The sequence below is a fragment of the Mercenaria mercenaria genome, chromosome 3 (genome assembly GCF_021730395.1).
Source record: "Mercenaria mercenaria strain notata chromosome 3, MADL_Memer_1, whole genome shotgun sequence".
NCBI lineage: Eukaryota > Metazoa > Mollusca > Bivalvia > Venerida > Veneridae > Mercenaria > Mercenaria mercenaria.
The window spans coordinates 34,895,265-34,911,878 of record NC_069363.1 but is presented as its reverse complement, the minus strand read 5'-3'; the positions used below and the strand labels follow the sequence as shown (position 1 = coordinate 34,911,878).

Below are 16,614 nucleotides of genomic sequence, written 5' to 3'. Positions count from 1 at the left end.
GGGCGGGAGCCTGGGTAGAACCACCAACCTTCTGTAAGCCAGCTGGATGACTTGCACACATGAAAAATTCGATGCCAAGAATTGATCCAAGGCTCAAACCCTCTTGGTGAGGTAACACTTGTATTATAATACAGACTACTGGCAGTCTTTATGTCATGGTACGGACTTGGTCACGTTAGGGGAGAAGATGTGTCATGCAGCTGGTTAGCTCGGTCGGTAGAGCACTCGCCCTGTAAGCGAGGGGTCCCGGGTTCAAGCCCCGGACTGACTGCACATTTTTCTCACCCTGTGACATTTATATCAAAGCTTTGTTTCCTTATCCTAATTGTCCTCTAAACATAAAACAATCAAACAGAACTTATACCCACCCTGTTGCCATAGTATTTGACAGGTGCTTGCCAATAGTAAATAACTTCATCTCTGACTGATCTATCCCCAGTATCTACAAAGTTCTGTTCTCTTGCTGGGAATGTTCTGTACTCTAGCCACCCTTCAGCCATGGTTGGGAAATATGTAAAATCTTCATCATTTAAAGTGATTATTGTCCACCCATCCATGTCTGCCCTCATATCAGAAATCTGTGACAGTTAAAGATATGCTGTACATTTTAAATATATATAATCATTGTGCTGAAAAAAAAAATGTTCATGCAAAATCTGTTTACAAACATTGCATACTTTGCATATTTTTTCATTAATGATCAGCATAAAATTAATTACCTTGAATGGGGTAGTATCATGGTATTTTGAAGAAAAACATCAATTAAATTATTTTTGGGCATTCTGATTACATTAAGGTAGCTGTTATTTTAGGCTGTTATAACAAATGAGTGGTATTAAAGTAATCAAATATGAAATGGTATACTTATAAAAAGAAGACTTGTGAATATAAAAGTTTTCTAGTTTTCCCAGCAATAACAGTACTAACAAACCTGTACAAGTCCAAGTCCAGCGCTCTGACAGACAGTTGATATACCAAAACAGAAGCACTGTCGACATCCCAGCTCATTGTCCTTACTGAGATCATAGTACCCTGACTTACAACTGTCGCAGTTCACTCCATCTACATTCTCCTGCAAAAATATAATATATAAAGCTGTATATCCATTTGCTGCATCACACATGCATTTTTTTTTAATTTTACAGAAACAGAAAGTTTTTCTGAACATTTGACATTAACAGTACATGAAAACCCAGTTTTTGAATCAATTCAACTTGCATGTCATAGCTAATTTAGGGATAAGCAAGGAGAAACAAAATTATATTGTACTGTTTCCCATCATTACTAACGTGTTATTTCAATACATAATTCACCAATGCTAATAACTCCAAAGGAACATTAACTTTTTCTATGTATTCTTGATATCCAATGTATTTTTTTCATCACTTTCTATGTCATTTTTATGAAAAATATACAAACAGGTATACCTTACAAACACATCTTCCCTCACACATATTGGGATCTACAGTTCCTGCTATACTGCAAGAACATGGTTCACAATATGGGAAACTATGGTAACCAGGTGCACATTGGTCACAGTTCTGACCTGCAAAACCTTCCTTACAAATACAGGAACCAGGCATCTGAAAATAATCAGCAACTGTTGTTTAACATAAATCAATTAAAGAATTCATATTGAGAAAAAATGACCCACCAATCCCCTTCCAAAAACATTTGCTGCTGCAGGATGTATACTGATAACAACACCAGTTATAACTATAATGACAGCTGGCTGAAATCTTTTACTACTAGAATATATATTTGTCAAAGTTTATGGCAAAATGAATTTCAATTAAAAGAAAAACATTGCATTTCTAACTGAAAAAGTCATAAACTATTTTGAATCTTTATTTGTTATAATTATTTTTTAATAATAATTTCAATGAACACTTACAAGTCCTTCATCAGCCATGCTGTCATCTACAACACATATACCCGTAGATCCGACTGATTCTTGACAGTTACACTGGCGACATGGTCTGTTTGCATTCTGGGAAACACCCCTTGGTCGATAGTATCCAGGTAAACATTTCTCACAATTGATACCAGTGGTAAAATCCTGCAAACAAATTTTTTAGTTCATTTACAGTTTAATCATCATTTTTCTTTGGTATATCCCCTGCGAAATGTAGTTCATGAATTCATGAACTTTTCAAACCTGTAGAGAACTGTTCATGAACAGTAAGTGTTCATTTTGCTGGGAATGCCAATATATGCCAACGTTAATTTGTTCAATAATTCAATACAAATTTCAATCAATTCTGAGCACCCTCTCTCCACCATAATAAACTCGAGGAGTGACTTTCAGCTTTACTGTTGGAGTCAAACATTAGTTGCCTTTCAGTGAATTCAGGAATGAGTGCCAACCTATACAGAACTAACAACCTTCCACAAAACAGCTGATTTGACATGCTTGGCTCCACACAAGGCTAATCCTTACTAACTACTCCAAAATACAGAGATCTTTCACAGAATTGTATACCAGCAACCAAAACGTTTGCTACATTAGTACGAAAATACCATTTTGTAGTCAAGCATGTCTGTCTGCAACTTAATTTGAGATTTACTGAAATTTATAAATGATTGTTTCTTTTGAAAAGAGATACATCTCCCCCTATAAACTTAAAAATTAGGCAACAAATTAGCTAATTACAATACTCAACCTAATATCTGAAACACACATAGCAAAACTTTCTTTAAACAGTGAGCAAACCCTGCACTCATTCATCTGCCCGAGGAAGTTTACTGCTTTACATATTTTAAAAGACTACAATCTGAGAGTTTTTCTCTAGGTTTGCTGACTGTTGGGTACTGTTCCTGATTAGTTTATGTTTCAGTTGATGTTATAATGTTCACTAAAGCTGTTAATCTGTCTGCTGCTTATCTGTAAGCAGTTATTAAATTATCACCTTGATGCTTTTATTGTCTTTTTATTTCCTGAAAACAGGCTATTAATGTTTCCAAATGAAAATTAATGCAAGATTATGTTTAGGCTGGCACTAATTGGTCATACATCAAGCAGAACAGGTAAAATCATGGCTTGTTCTCAACTTCCAGAAAATATTTTTGGGGTTGTTTCACCAATGTTACTGACTTTTAAACACATCTTTCACATCAAGAAAATACTGTGAATATCCTGCATTTATAACTTATACAAAACCCTACTGACTATGTTTGGCCATCTGTATCTTGAATCTTGTTAACCAGTTTGCAGCACAATATGTGGAAATTCCATGAAAACTTGGTTTTCCAAACCAAAAATAAACTTGCATTTAAATGTCTCTTTTCTAATTAATTAGCAATCACTTTTTTCTACTGCTTTAAACAGTGAACTTGACATACATCCTAACTGGGATTATAGCGCAAACACTATTTTTTTTATTTCCTTGTCACCACTGGTTCCATATGCAAGTTTACTTTAATTCAATTTATCTTAACTTTGTACAGCTATTGAGCACACATCTATTTGCTATTTTTCTCTAACAGTAACACTGACCTTGACCCTAATGGTCTCATATACAATCCATACCTTGAGCTCATTGAATGCTACATATAAACAGTTTCAGTTAAAGTATTGTCTCAAACAAGTAACAAAGCGGATAGTAATTTTCTATTTTAAGTGACAGTGACCTTGACCTCACTGGGACCAGGTGTGAATCAAACAATGTTATTTTTACATAATAAAATCTATAACAAGTTTTATTTTTATTCACTGAATCCTCACTGGAGTTACTGAATATACTACTGTATTTTTGTAAACGTGACCTTGACACGACCAGTCCAATATGCCATCCAAACCTTACTCTGGCTAGAAGCTGCCAATACTGGACCTTTGAAACATTTGCTGTGCCTACAAAAGCATTTTGTGTCCAAATGGCACTACAAAGGTGGGATTCATATGTAAATGTAAACTGATACCTACTGTACAGTCAATACAAACACCGCCTCCTTTCCTCTCACCATTCATGTTCAAACTCAACCCAAGCTCAGCTACTGTCGCATTGTATACACAAGAATCTGCATGGCCGTGACAGTTACATGCTGCAAACATATATATATATCTGTTTTATTTATGTAGTCATTATTTTTTTTTTTCAGAATCTAAGCAACAGCTTAGCATTCTTCTGTTTCGATCATGGGTGCATGCTGTAACATAATAACCATTACAGTGATTATTTTAAGTCTGCATTTTGCATCCTATATACATAAAAAATTGCTGAGGATGCAAAGTATTAAATTATTAGTGTCCAAAAGGACACACTGTTGTGAGGACAAAAAGGCAAAATTTCAATTGCACTGTTTATGGTAACAAAGATGAATCTGATTCATCAATACAAGTAATACAACCAATAGAAATCGTGGTTCCAGTATCATTTAGTTCCCCAGACATTGTATTTTGTTTGGCAGACAAATGCAACCAAAAAGCCAAAGAAATGTGATGATTATAAGAAATTAAGCTGAATTTTGGTAGAAAGAAATGAACCAAAGTAATAACTTATCAGCTGACACATCCGTGGCCACCTCACCTATACAAATAGAAATTTCTATAAACTGAAACACTAAATTCATGTGCCTTGCAGTTTACAAAGACTGTGCCCTGTTGTAAAAATAATTTAAAGTATTCAAAAATGTGTCTTGTAATTTTCACAAAGTAAGGTTTTAACGCTTAAAGTTCTTCATTGAGACGGGACTCATATTTTTTCAATGGAACTCACAGATTTCAAAGTTACAAGTCCCAAAAAACTTCTTACTTAGATTTCTACAATTATTACTGAACAATCCATCAAAAAGGAAAAGTGTATATAATACCAAAGTTACAGAGGGAGTTTGGCCTACATAACATTCGTACCTTCACATTCAACATTCAGATTTATTTGTCCATTGACACCATTACCACCTCCACGTACCCATGGTTTCTGATTGAACAGCGGACAACATATTTCACAGTTGCTTCCGCATGTATTATGCTGGCATACACAGGCTAGTCTCTGAAGAAAAAGATTGCTGTTGATAATTCTCATTTATTTTATCTTTAAAAGCTGAAATCCACAATTTCATGTACAGGTGAAACTGGCTTTTTACCAAAACCTGGCATGAAAATTTATGCCAACAAAATCAAATGATGTCACAGCATTAATTAACCTAACAGCAAGAATCTATTTTTATGAGTTTATGTAATATACAAATATGATAAATTATTATCTATTTCACCAGTTTTTGTCAATGTTTGTTTCATTTTTTTCCCAAACGTTATAAATGATACAGCAATCCAAAGGTTTGCTAATTAAAGATCTGTAATGAAGGAAATGATAAATCACACTTCTTAATAAAAAGAACATATACCTAACAATGGAACACACATGAAACTACGAACAAATTTGGTAAAAGACTTCAGAAAAGCATTAAGGAAACTCTGAATTTTATTTGTTCTGAACTTCATAATTATCTTTGCATTTTTGGTTATATCACTCTTTTGCTTTTGACAGATAATATCATGTCTGCTTTTTGTTCTATTCTATAAAACTCCAAAATTTACACTGTAGTTTACTTTCTTAGCTATTACAATCAATCTGTAAAACTTATTTATAAACATGACAAAACAGAAAACTGTAAGGGAACAACAATTTTTTAACACTAAAACGAAACTTGTTTGCTCAGTTTGGATTGGCCGCAAGTGACGGCAGAATTTCACAGAAGACAACAGTACGATACTGTAGGGTTTATCATAGAAAATATATTACACACATTTAAGAAACTGCAAAGTTACTCTCATGCAATATTACTATCACACAATAAATTGCGAACTAGCCTGAAGTTTTGTCGGAGAAATGCAACATATGTTGCGACAAAAGATCAGTCAGTTCTGGAAGTATTAGAACTCAGCAGTACATTAAGGCTTTCAATAATTTTAGTTCCAAATATTTATCATTTTAGGGAAGCAACTTGATTATGCAGTCTGTCTTGTATATATTAACATGTAAGGGCTTTTAAGCAAACAAAGAAACATTAAGCAAGGAAGAAAAACACTGTGCTGAACTGCACAGATGTGAAATAATCTTGCAGTAACGGAACATACTAAACAACTGAGCTATAACATAAATCTGCAGTGACTGTCTTCGATTGCAAATAGCTGTAAGCCATTTCACATACACACTGAACTAAAACCGAATCCGAACCATTGCCGATATTTTCCGTTCTGAATGGGCTAGTGCTTTCACATAAAAATCACATTCTGAACCAAATCTGCAGGCAATAATGTGTAAATCGACCAACTTGTGCAGAAACCTGACCTTTTCTTTTTCGTCTTTTTTTTTTTTTGGACCAAATTCAGCAACTCAACTAGGATCAATTTGTGCATGTTTTCGGTTTCATTTTACTTTTCATTTCAGTTTTGGCGTATAATGAGAAGTGACACCTTAACCCGATGCATTCTATATTTTTTATTTTGAATTCAGTTTCAGGTTCCGTGAGGTGTATATGTGAAATGACTTTAGTAGTAATCCTAGCATAAGCCTTTTTTAAGCACACAAAAACAAACAAACAAAAAAAAACCATTTTATTTAGTACTCTATCTTGGCCAGATAGATTTAAAATTGTCTTTACTTCCTAAAATGAATCAGAGGCAAAAGATCAAATGACCTTAGAGGTATTGTCCTCATTCAAACAAGGACCATGTATTATGCCTGGTATTCAAACCTAAAACCTGATGTATTAGTCTACAGCTCCACCTACTGAACCAGTGGGTCAAAGGCTGTATAAAGCAAGCAGTTCTTTTGCAACACAGTCATTTAAAAACCAGCCACAGTTTTTTTTCCATGTTTTTTATGTTTTTTAAAGCACACAAAAAGCACAATGGATGCAGACATTTATCTTTTCAATAAAATGGTGTAATTACAATGAAATAATGCCTTTTCTTGATATAAAATATCCTGTGCACCAAAACCATGGCTTCTGTTGACTTACTTTTCTATTATATTTTAATGTTTCCTGTTGAAATTTGTATACAAATGTATGAAATTAAATAACTGTATCAAATTCAGTGTAAAGTATGACATCACAGTGTATTGAATTCAATGTAAACTTATATGCTTATCATCACTTTTCACCAGTCTAGACACTTTCTATTCAACCTACCTTCATTTTACACACATACTGAACATAATACATCAAGTAAATAATTATAATTATGTTATATCATATGTGCTGATATCATAACTTTTAAATTTCTTCATTCCTTATGAGGTTTAAGCATTCATCACTTTACATAATCTTTTCAAATACACCAGTGTAAATTAACCCAACATTTCGTAAATTTTGGTGTTCAGTATTAAGGAGGTTAAAGTAGGAAAGGCCTTAGTAATTCATCCATGTTACCATTAATTGATCATCACTTTATGACAAAATATTTTGACTTGTGTATAAAAAAGCCCAAAAGTTCTTAACATTACAAAGCTGCAGTTTTTCTTCTTCTTTAAAACTGTAAAATAGATTATACCCATCAAACACCTTTTAAACAAATGATACAGAATTTGTCTTTCAAACTTACATCAGAATCTCCCTGTCTCTGACACTCAGATGCGTGCCCATAACAAATACACTGGCCTCCGATAGAGATGTCTTTTACTGAATAAAAATACTGAAATGAAAAGAATTTGGTGTAAAAATATAGCAACTTGCCTAGTAAGTACATAATATAATAAGTGGTGTAATGTAGACGGTGGCTGTGAGTTTGAACCTCAAAGAGTTAATACAATGCTCTCTTATAGGGCAACAGTACTGGTAAGATCAAGAGTGACCGGATAAACCTGAAGATCTTTTGTAACAGCTTCTGTAGATGTATGTATAAAACTAACCAACAGACTACGATTTTTACTTCTCTTAGCGGTCTCCAAACTGCAGAATTTGATTGGTTGATGCATTAGACAAGTTAAAATTGACCAATGGCAAAGTTACAATGTTGAGACTGATTTCCAAACTGTTTTATAACCTTAGAACTCAATCTCTAGAATTAAGCACATATATACCGTGGTTTACAACAGAATGTAACTCTTATTTATTGTTAGCTATGTACTTACCAAGTAAGGTATGTAAATGTAAGGTTAAAAGAACTGACAAAATAAATCACTAAGTCACTGTATGACATGACATTATGACATGACATTAATTTAAGGAAATAGGATAATGTCTTTACTGGATATTAGGTTAACAACCTCTCATTTCAATTAACTCAAAATGAGATGCTTTCTACTGTATCAGAGTGCTTGTTCACTGTCTGCAGATACCATGTCTAACTTTTGCTGATTTGGGCAGACATTACCCCCTCCCCCAACTTTGGGAGTGGGGGATAACATGCTTTTCCCACTCCAATACTTTCTGGCCCTAAAATCTGCATTATCACAGAAAAAGCAGTAGATAAAGGTAAAAAGGGCAGCCTGAAAAAGCATTTTAGATGTATTATAGTTGATTATTAGCAACTTTTTTGATTTTTCGCTGTCTAAAATTGTTCGAAAAAAATATGGATAGGTGTATGGTAGACTAGCCTCCATTGCTCCTATTAAAGCTGGTGTTTTATATATGTAAATAATACCATCATAAATAATTGTTGCATTATCAACATAATTTACCAACAAAATATGTTTCTGCTAGGGATTTCTAAAGATTGCAACTTACACGAATATAAAACATTGACTGGAACCATTGTTTTACTACAATGTTTTCCTACTTACTCTTCTGGTAACTGAGGGATCAAGGTTGCGGGGATCTCTAGACTGTAAACTCATCAGATCTGCATTTAGAGTTCGAATCTTCTGAAAGCGTAGCCTCACATACCGTGCTGAGGTAAAATCCTGAAATAAAGCATATTAAACTGCTTAACAGACACTTTAACATAAAGATTTTTATAAAGATATTTTGTATAAGCCTGGTACTGTCTCGGCTTAATTGAACTAGCAATTACACCTCAGAATCATCTAGACCATTTGAAAATCTATGAAGATCATACACACCAGTACCACTGAATATAAACAGTTCTGACTTCCAAGGCCAAAACAGGGTCACCCAACAGGATTAGATTTTGACAGACTTTTCTTGATGAAACAGTTTTCAAATATGTCCCTGATCCTACATAAAAAATGCCAGGTTTAGAAACCAGTTTCAAAATATTAGCTTCAGATTGATTGATTCTAAGCTCCACCTTGAAATTGGCCAATAGCAATGTTGCAATCTGTGACTGGTCTCTAAACCTTAGAATCCAGGCAATGAACAAGTATGTAAAATAAAGATGAGTCAACTAGTATGTTTATAAAATCAATTGCAGTATTTTCACCAAAATAAATGATTTGTATAATCTCAATGCTATTTGTTTGTAACAATTTTTATAAATATAAATTGTAACAGTGGTTTCATTCAAGTCCTTGTAAATCATTTACTATTTTTGAATAGAGTAAGCAATAAGGCCACCTCATAGTGTAAAACCACAATCTATTTTGATTACTATGACACAGATAGATCAGTCGGGAAAGAAAACAACTTGGAAAACACATTTTTGCACTGAAATAACCAATAAATAATAAAAAATTTGACCCTTACTTTTGTCCTTGAAGACCCCAGATATGTGATGTGATCTGCAGCTTTAGGATGAGACCATTTTATTGAAAGTGAGAATTTTATGACATTTTACATCAACATGTGGTTGCTTTGTGGTTTTTAGCAATAAATAGCAATCCACTTTACAGCTACTTAAAACCACAAGAGGCTGAGCCAAGAGCCATTCATGAAAATATTTCTAATGCTGCAAGCTTGATTACTCAGATTCATGATCAAACATTTTCTATTGAAAACATCTTTTTTGTGTTCTGGAAGATAATAATGGCTATAATAATATACTTCAAAAAAAGATATTTATAGAAGAGTTTGTGAGCCAACCCTTATGCTTTACATTAACAAAATATGTAAAGTATGCAAAATAAAAGAGATAATATAGATAAAATTCTTCAATTAAAGAGATTAATAATCAAAATTAATGAACAACTATTCAGGTAAATAAGGAACATGTGTGAGATGTGTTCACCAACATACTAACATAACAGCTCTTGCTTGTACTGATTTGTGTAGATTTCTTTTTCAACACAGACCTACATTAAAATCTTTTAAAAATCTGAAAGGAATTAAAGTAGTAGATCTGTAGTGACAATTCATAATGTCTGTGTGATTAGGTAGTCTCGTATGCTATTCTGCCAATCTTTGGCTGCAAGTTAATGCTCATGGCTTTCTGTTCCAGTAGCAATGAGGAAACACAAAAATGTTTTACAGATGAAACAATATCAAATGAAACTTGCTGATCATCATTACACATCAACAACATCACACAAATCAAGACAATATTTACACTGGATTTCTATCCTTCTTTTACTAGTTAATCTACTGCAAATGGTGAAATGCCACTTACTAGTAATGTTTTACTTGGAACAAAAATTCCTGGTCTGCCATTGGTCAAAGAAATGAAAATCTGAAAAAGATAGCAAAGAAAATCTATTAAAACAAGTTATCAATTAAAACAATAACAGTAATAGGCAAAAAAATATCATAAACCATTAACTAATATTTGCAGAGCAGGCAAGATGCTCACCTTGACAGCAGAGCAATGTGTGTTCAAAAGAAATAATAATCAACTTGGCAGTTTTCTCATAAAATCATGCAGCTCCGTTCAATATCTCAATGCTAGATGTTTGTTAAGTAAAATTTGAGCAAAGATTTAGAGACATTTCTCTTTATGCTGTTATGGCAGTTTCAGATCTGTTTCGTTTTACAGATCTTTGTTGTGTTTTACATTGTTCTAGCAACAGTTCAAGCTGATTTATACTAATTCGTTTCTCTTAAATAAAATGTCTACCATAAAATATGCTGAGAAATATATCCACTGGAGTCATATCAATGAAGATTTGATCTCTGTTAGGCTTGAGTAGTCAGTTGTATTTGAAGCTGACAATCAGGCAGTTCACATTGTTTTTACATTTGCATTTTGTTCTCTTCCAACTTTTCCTCAAATAGAAGTATTGCTGAGGGAATCTGCAAGCTCCAAGGTTATACTGATCACCCTGGTTAACAGGAAGCTTGACTTCACAGATGACAAATTATTTTGATTACCTCTCCATTTTCCACAGGATTGAGCTTGGAGAAATATGATGTGCATCGTACTTCGTCATCTCTGAGGTAGTCATAGGAAGGTTTCCCTTCCACTGTGGGTACATTGTAAATTCTTGCACAATCATCATCCGTGGTTGCGAAATACTGCCATGGCCTATAATACACTCCATCTAAAGATTTCTCTAAAATCCAGTTGCCAGGCCTTGGAGCGTTTGCTGCCTTCACTATTACATATGCCACTTGGTAGATCTGAAAAGATAAAATATGCAATATAGAATAACCATTACTATATAAGGTATTGTTAATGTAAATGAAACAGAATAATTGTTCTGAAAATGCCAGCATGGGATCTTCGAAAATTGCCTCAACGTCTTTAAAATACCCGGTACTTTAGTTTGACATCATTGGTGGTCTACTTTTCATAAGTCAAGTCTGATGATGTATCATCAATTAAACTGCATCTGCTAAAGGTTTCTGCTAAACACTTTTACTGTTAAATTACAAAATTGAAACTCTTAAGTTCTTAGATATCTGGTTATTTACAGAATTATGTCAATAGTCAACTTGATGCATACAGGCATGTAATGAAGTATAGGAGGGGTGGGAGCGGGGACAACGCAGAATGTGATGACGTATGGTGGAGAGGCATTTTGCCCTTTCTACCAACGAGCATTTTGTGACTCCTGGATGTTGGCGTAAATATACCTCAGAAATATGATGTATTTTCAATGCTTTTATTTTATTCATTTATTTTTTTCAAAATATAAAACAAAATTCAGCTCTCAATCCCACTTTTTTCCAGTTTTTTAACCGACTTAATATTAAATAATGTGGTCCTTTTACAAGTTATATTACCAGCACAGTACAATACAAATTATCAATGGATTTCCATGGTAATAAAATTTTGTTTGTCATTTTATGATAAATTTTATAACACAATTAAATATATTAACTACAAAAAAAAATTGATTTATGAATGGTATATCAAAGGTGAGAATTCTCCAAAAGGAAGTAACTCATTTCACACACTGAGTCACTGAAATATCACACTCTACCTTACAAGCTTGTAATGTATGAACTGGTACTTTTTCACCATAAACTGGAAGATTCCTTAAAAATTTTCAATCATTTTTTTCTGTACTAAATCTGAATTATCTCATAATTATAACCATCTAAAAAATACATAAATCGTCTAAAAAAATAGATCCAAATCTCACTTTAACTTAAATGTACACAATCTATAAAGAAATTGCCCTCTTGAATACCATCAAGATAGAAATCCTACTTGGCCGTCTTTTCTTCCCGTATCCGATCATCAAGAGTTAAACAGTCCACCAGTTAAATTATAGTAGTATTAGCCCTCATTAGCTCCTGAACATTGTTTGGTTAACCTTAAATATGGTTAAAGGAAAAAACAAAAATGTCCGCCCCTCTGTCTATTTGGAGAAGATGAAACATGGCTGTAATAGTGATTTTGACTTATTTAATTGCTACTGAGTCAAGCTGAAATCTCCTGATACAATTAAAGCCTTCAAAATGAAGCACCTGGTAAAATGTTTCTTTTGGAAGATGAACTATTATGAAGGAAGTGTATAAAGCAAACAGTAAATAAATATTGTCAGACCATTTGTTTATCTTTTGGTCTATGATGTTGTAGTTTGTACTATGACTAACTTTTTACAAGTTCAAGAGTTTGAATCTCTATTTGCTAATACTATCAGAATGCCTTAAGGCAGACACACTACTTTAACAGACTGAATTCTGTGTAAATTTTGGAAAAATGCAAATTCAGCAAAAAAATATCAAATACTGTTACTTTTTTAAGATTTTCTTTACCTCCTGTAACTTAAGGAAACATTAACCTCTCTGAATACATAAATATTTTCATTTAAAACTTTTACACTTATTACACATCCCAAATGAATTTTTAATGGACCTCATTGTAAAAACTGACTGAACTTTCCTGCATTTCTAAGCAGGATTAATAAGTATCTACGATTTATAATATCTATCTTTATGGAAGGAATTATAACAACAAAATGAAAATCAAACCAATCCATCCATTAAGCTGTTGATTATAAAGCTATTAAATATCTATAAATATAAAAGGACTTAACACAGTCATTACATTTATATCTAACAATGTAATTCTATATCCTAAAGTGACAATAATTTCTAAATTTCTTTCAATTATACAACTTCCATGAACAAGACTTAATGTGTGGTCTGCATGTAGCCCCAAAAAATGGTTTGCAAAGGCTACAATTAAGTGACAGTTGCTTTATCTGGTGAAAATATAATTATTATTTCAGAAAAAGTCCTAACAAACACCAGTGACAATGAAGTAAAATGTAAAATACATAACAATTAATCTTTGCTAAAATGGTTTCTTTCTGGCTAAAATGTTGGGTATTTTCTTCTTACATTTTCAATTAAACCAAAACCATCAGCTGCAATTTAGAGATGCTTGAGATTAATCAATTCCATCACAACCTTCACACCCCTTCACCCAAATTTTCAGACAGCAAAGTTAATAGAAATATATTTCATGACAAAAACTTCAGTATCTATTTAATTAACTAAGCTTTGACCAAAAATGGACAAGTGAGTAGGGGGTGAAGGGATTATTCAAATTTTCAGCTTGCCTCTCGGTTACTGCCGACAGCAAATCCTTGGGATATAATCACTGTTGAGAACTCTAATCATCTGTTTGTAAAGGGCTTTCAGTTTGATTAATCATCTGACCATGTCCGTAATGGACTGTTTAAGTACTTTGATCATTTTCAGTCTATTAAAGCCCTGGGTTTTCACGACAGGTGGTCAAATGGAACAGCCCGAGAAGTCAAAATAATATAGGGCTACTTAAAATTTTGATAGCATCAAAAGATCACACCCTATTTTGCTTTGGTACAATTTTTAGATATCTATCTCAGCTAAATGGAGTTCACAAAACAAATAAAACTGCTTATTTGTAAAGCAATACTGATGATATTTATGTTATATTTCAATGAAAGGCTTTTATACTACAGATGAAAAAAATATTGGGCTTTGTTGACTTTAACGACTTTAGATGTATTGATTGTTTTTATTTCATTTAAGGCCTTTTTCAACATTATGTCAAGTCCGGTGTCAGTCAGTTTACTTATCTATCACTGCCGCTTCCTCACAAATCAGCTGCTTTCAGTAACCATTTGCCTCATGCAGAAACTTTAACAGGCGATTAAGCGATTAAGCTAACAGTTGTTTAAATTTTAGAGTTATATTTAGACATTTTAGAAGACTCAGAAAAACAAATGTATGAGCTGAGGATAATGATCACTTAAAAGTCTTTGCAGTTAAAGCAAAGTTTTTCCCACCAAGACAAATATTTTTAATCAAAATTTAACAGGCGGTTAGTTTAACAGCCAGTTAAAGTTTCAAACAACTGGGCCCAGATTGCAACAAAATGTTACAAATAATGTTTAGTGCCCTTTAACAAGAAAACTATAAGTAAATACTCATAAGAATTTAAATATCATTTCAATATGTGCACTTTAACAGATATCATGTCCTTTTCTCATGCCAGGATTAACTATTGCACATTAAAGTTATGTATTTTAAGACTTATTTACATAAATTATTTGAAAAACATATAAATATTCATGTTTTTATGGGGACAATGACCCAGTTCCTTTTATCTTTTATGACAGTTGTAAATCAGTTGAAAGTACCTGATCTTCACAAAGTACAAGTGTATATTGACAAATATTTTATCTATTTTATAAAACTTTGGGCCACACACATCTTACATTTAGTCCAGTTTTATACCATATGCTATTCTTGCCAAGCAATAGGTACAAAAACCTGTTAAAGTGAAAGGCAATGCACATGTCAAATTAAAACAATTAAAAGAAAAAAAAAAACACCCAAGTGTCTTGGGTATTACAGTGCATCCATTCACAGGGGTAGGCAGACATGCAGGGCATTATTATAATATTACAGAATGCATCTTTTCCACTAGCACATGACTAGACAAGAATAGAACAAAGGTCCTGAATTTTTTTTTCAGAAACTGAAAAACTAGTTAAATCGGCAATAGAAGTAGGTATGTTATGTTGGTCTAGCTGACACTCCTGCAAGACCTGGTAAAACCCTTGATAGCTTGTTCCCAGTCCTAATATGTCTGAAAAGTTAAGAAGAATTCTCTGGCTGACTTTTTACAAACTTCTTCAACAGCAACCACTGAAGCAATGGTCAAACAGAGGTAGTTTAATAAGGCCTACGTATCTGAATGTGAACATGCAATATGAGACAGTAAAATGATTCATTCTGTCGGCGAGTGGAGTTTCTGTGTGACAGCACTAGCTTTACTTTATATAGAGAACTAGATATTTAATAGTAAACAAAAACATGTTTGTCATAATAATGATTTCATGTCTGGATAGATTTGTATCATTTTACGCATGAGACAAAGTTGTAATTTTACAAATAGTGTCTTGGACAGATTCCAAACTTACGTAAGCAAGTCTATTTAACCTATATAAGTTCTATGACTAATTGTTTATAATCATGATTATGCTGGTCCCCTGCACTGCAGCCTTGTGACCCAACTAGGTATCATATCATTTTACACATGAGACAAAGTTGTAATTTTACAAATAGTGCCTGGGACGCTTCCAAACTTACGTAAGCAATTCTAATACCTATATTAGTTCTATGACTAATTGTTTATAATCATGACTATGCTGGTCTCCTGTACTGCAGCCTTGTGACCCATCTACAGAGCAAGCAGGTGTCATTGTAATTATTAAATCACCTGTCAATCAACTGCCTTTAGAACTATAGATCTTCGATAATAAATTATGACACCTTTGTTTCCTCCATACAGAAGATCATTATCCTCATTTAGGTAATTAGCTTTCCACAAAGGTTTTCCCAACTTTGTATTGATTATCAACAATTAAGGGTCACTTGAAGATTACTATTGTGTTTCAAGTGTATTTGCTAATTTAGTAAGATCCTTGGCACATTTTGTAAGTGTAATTCTATATACTTCATCAATGACCTGAAACCAGGTGGTCGGTCATAAATTACTCGCAACTTTACTACAACAAAATACATAAACTTCAACCAATTTAGATACTCTTTTTAGTGACATGTCTATAACTATATTATATGGTATCTGTTTCAACAAAATGTATGTGAATTTAATCATAAAATACAGCTTAATGTTTAGCTAAACCACTCTCAAGACAGCTTCTCAGGAAAAACTTCAATAAATAACTTCAATAATGGCCTTGTAAGGAATTAAGTGTACAGCCTCCTGAAACTTTTCCTAATACATATCATCCTACCATTTTTTGGCAGTTTCAGCTGTAAAACATGTTTGGTATCTTTCATTATAAGTCTTGATCAATTTCAAAATCTGTGCAAAATACTCCTACAACTGAAACCCATGAATGGAATTCATCCTCATTACCTTATTTCCCA

General features: G+C 33.1%; 1 protein-coding gene across 5 annotated transcripts in view; it reads right to left on the bottom strand.

Annotated features, from left to right (window-relative positions):
* Positions 1-16,614, bottom strand: part of LOC123525101 (laminin subunit alpha-2-like) — a 121,890-nt gene that overhangs the window by 57,601 nt on the left and 47,675 nt on the right. For 2 of the 5 annotated variants that reach the window (XM_045303846.2, XM_053538173.1), the window contains exons 4-14: positions 11,146-11,394; positions 10,448-10,507; positions 8,727-8,846; positions 7,547-7,636; positions 6,964-6,987; positions 4,850-4,988; positions 3,923-4,041; positions 1,895-2,059; positions 1,428-1,583; positions 932-1,072; positions 369-578 (exon numbers count right to left, since the gene is read on the bottom strand). In XM_045303846.2, coding sequence (XP_045159781.2) covers positions 369-578; positions 932-1,072; positions 1,428-1,583; positions 1,895-2,059; positions 3,923-4,041; positions 4,850-4,988; positions 6,964-6,987; positions 7,547-7,636; positions 8,727-8,846; positions 10,448-10,507; positions 11,146-11,394 — 1,473 coding nt within the window. Of the gene's footprint in view, positions 1-368; positions 579-931; positions 1,073-1,427; positions 1,584-1,894; positions 2,060-3,922; positions 4,042-4,849; positions 4,989-6,895; positions 6,988-7,546; positions 7,637-8,726; positions 8,847-10,447; positions 10,508-11,145; positions 11,395-16,614 lie in introns of those variants that run through there. The other 3 variants (XM_053538172.1, XM_053538175.1, XM_053538174.1) reach the window with 2 other exon arrangements.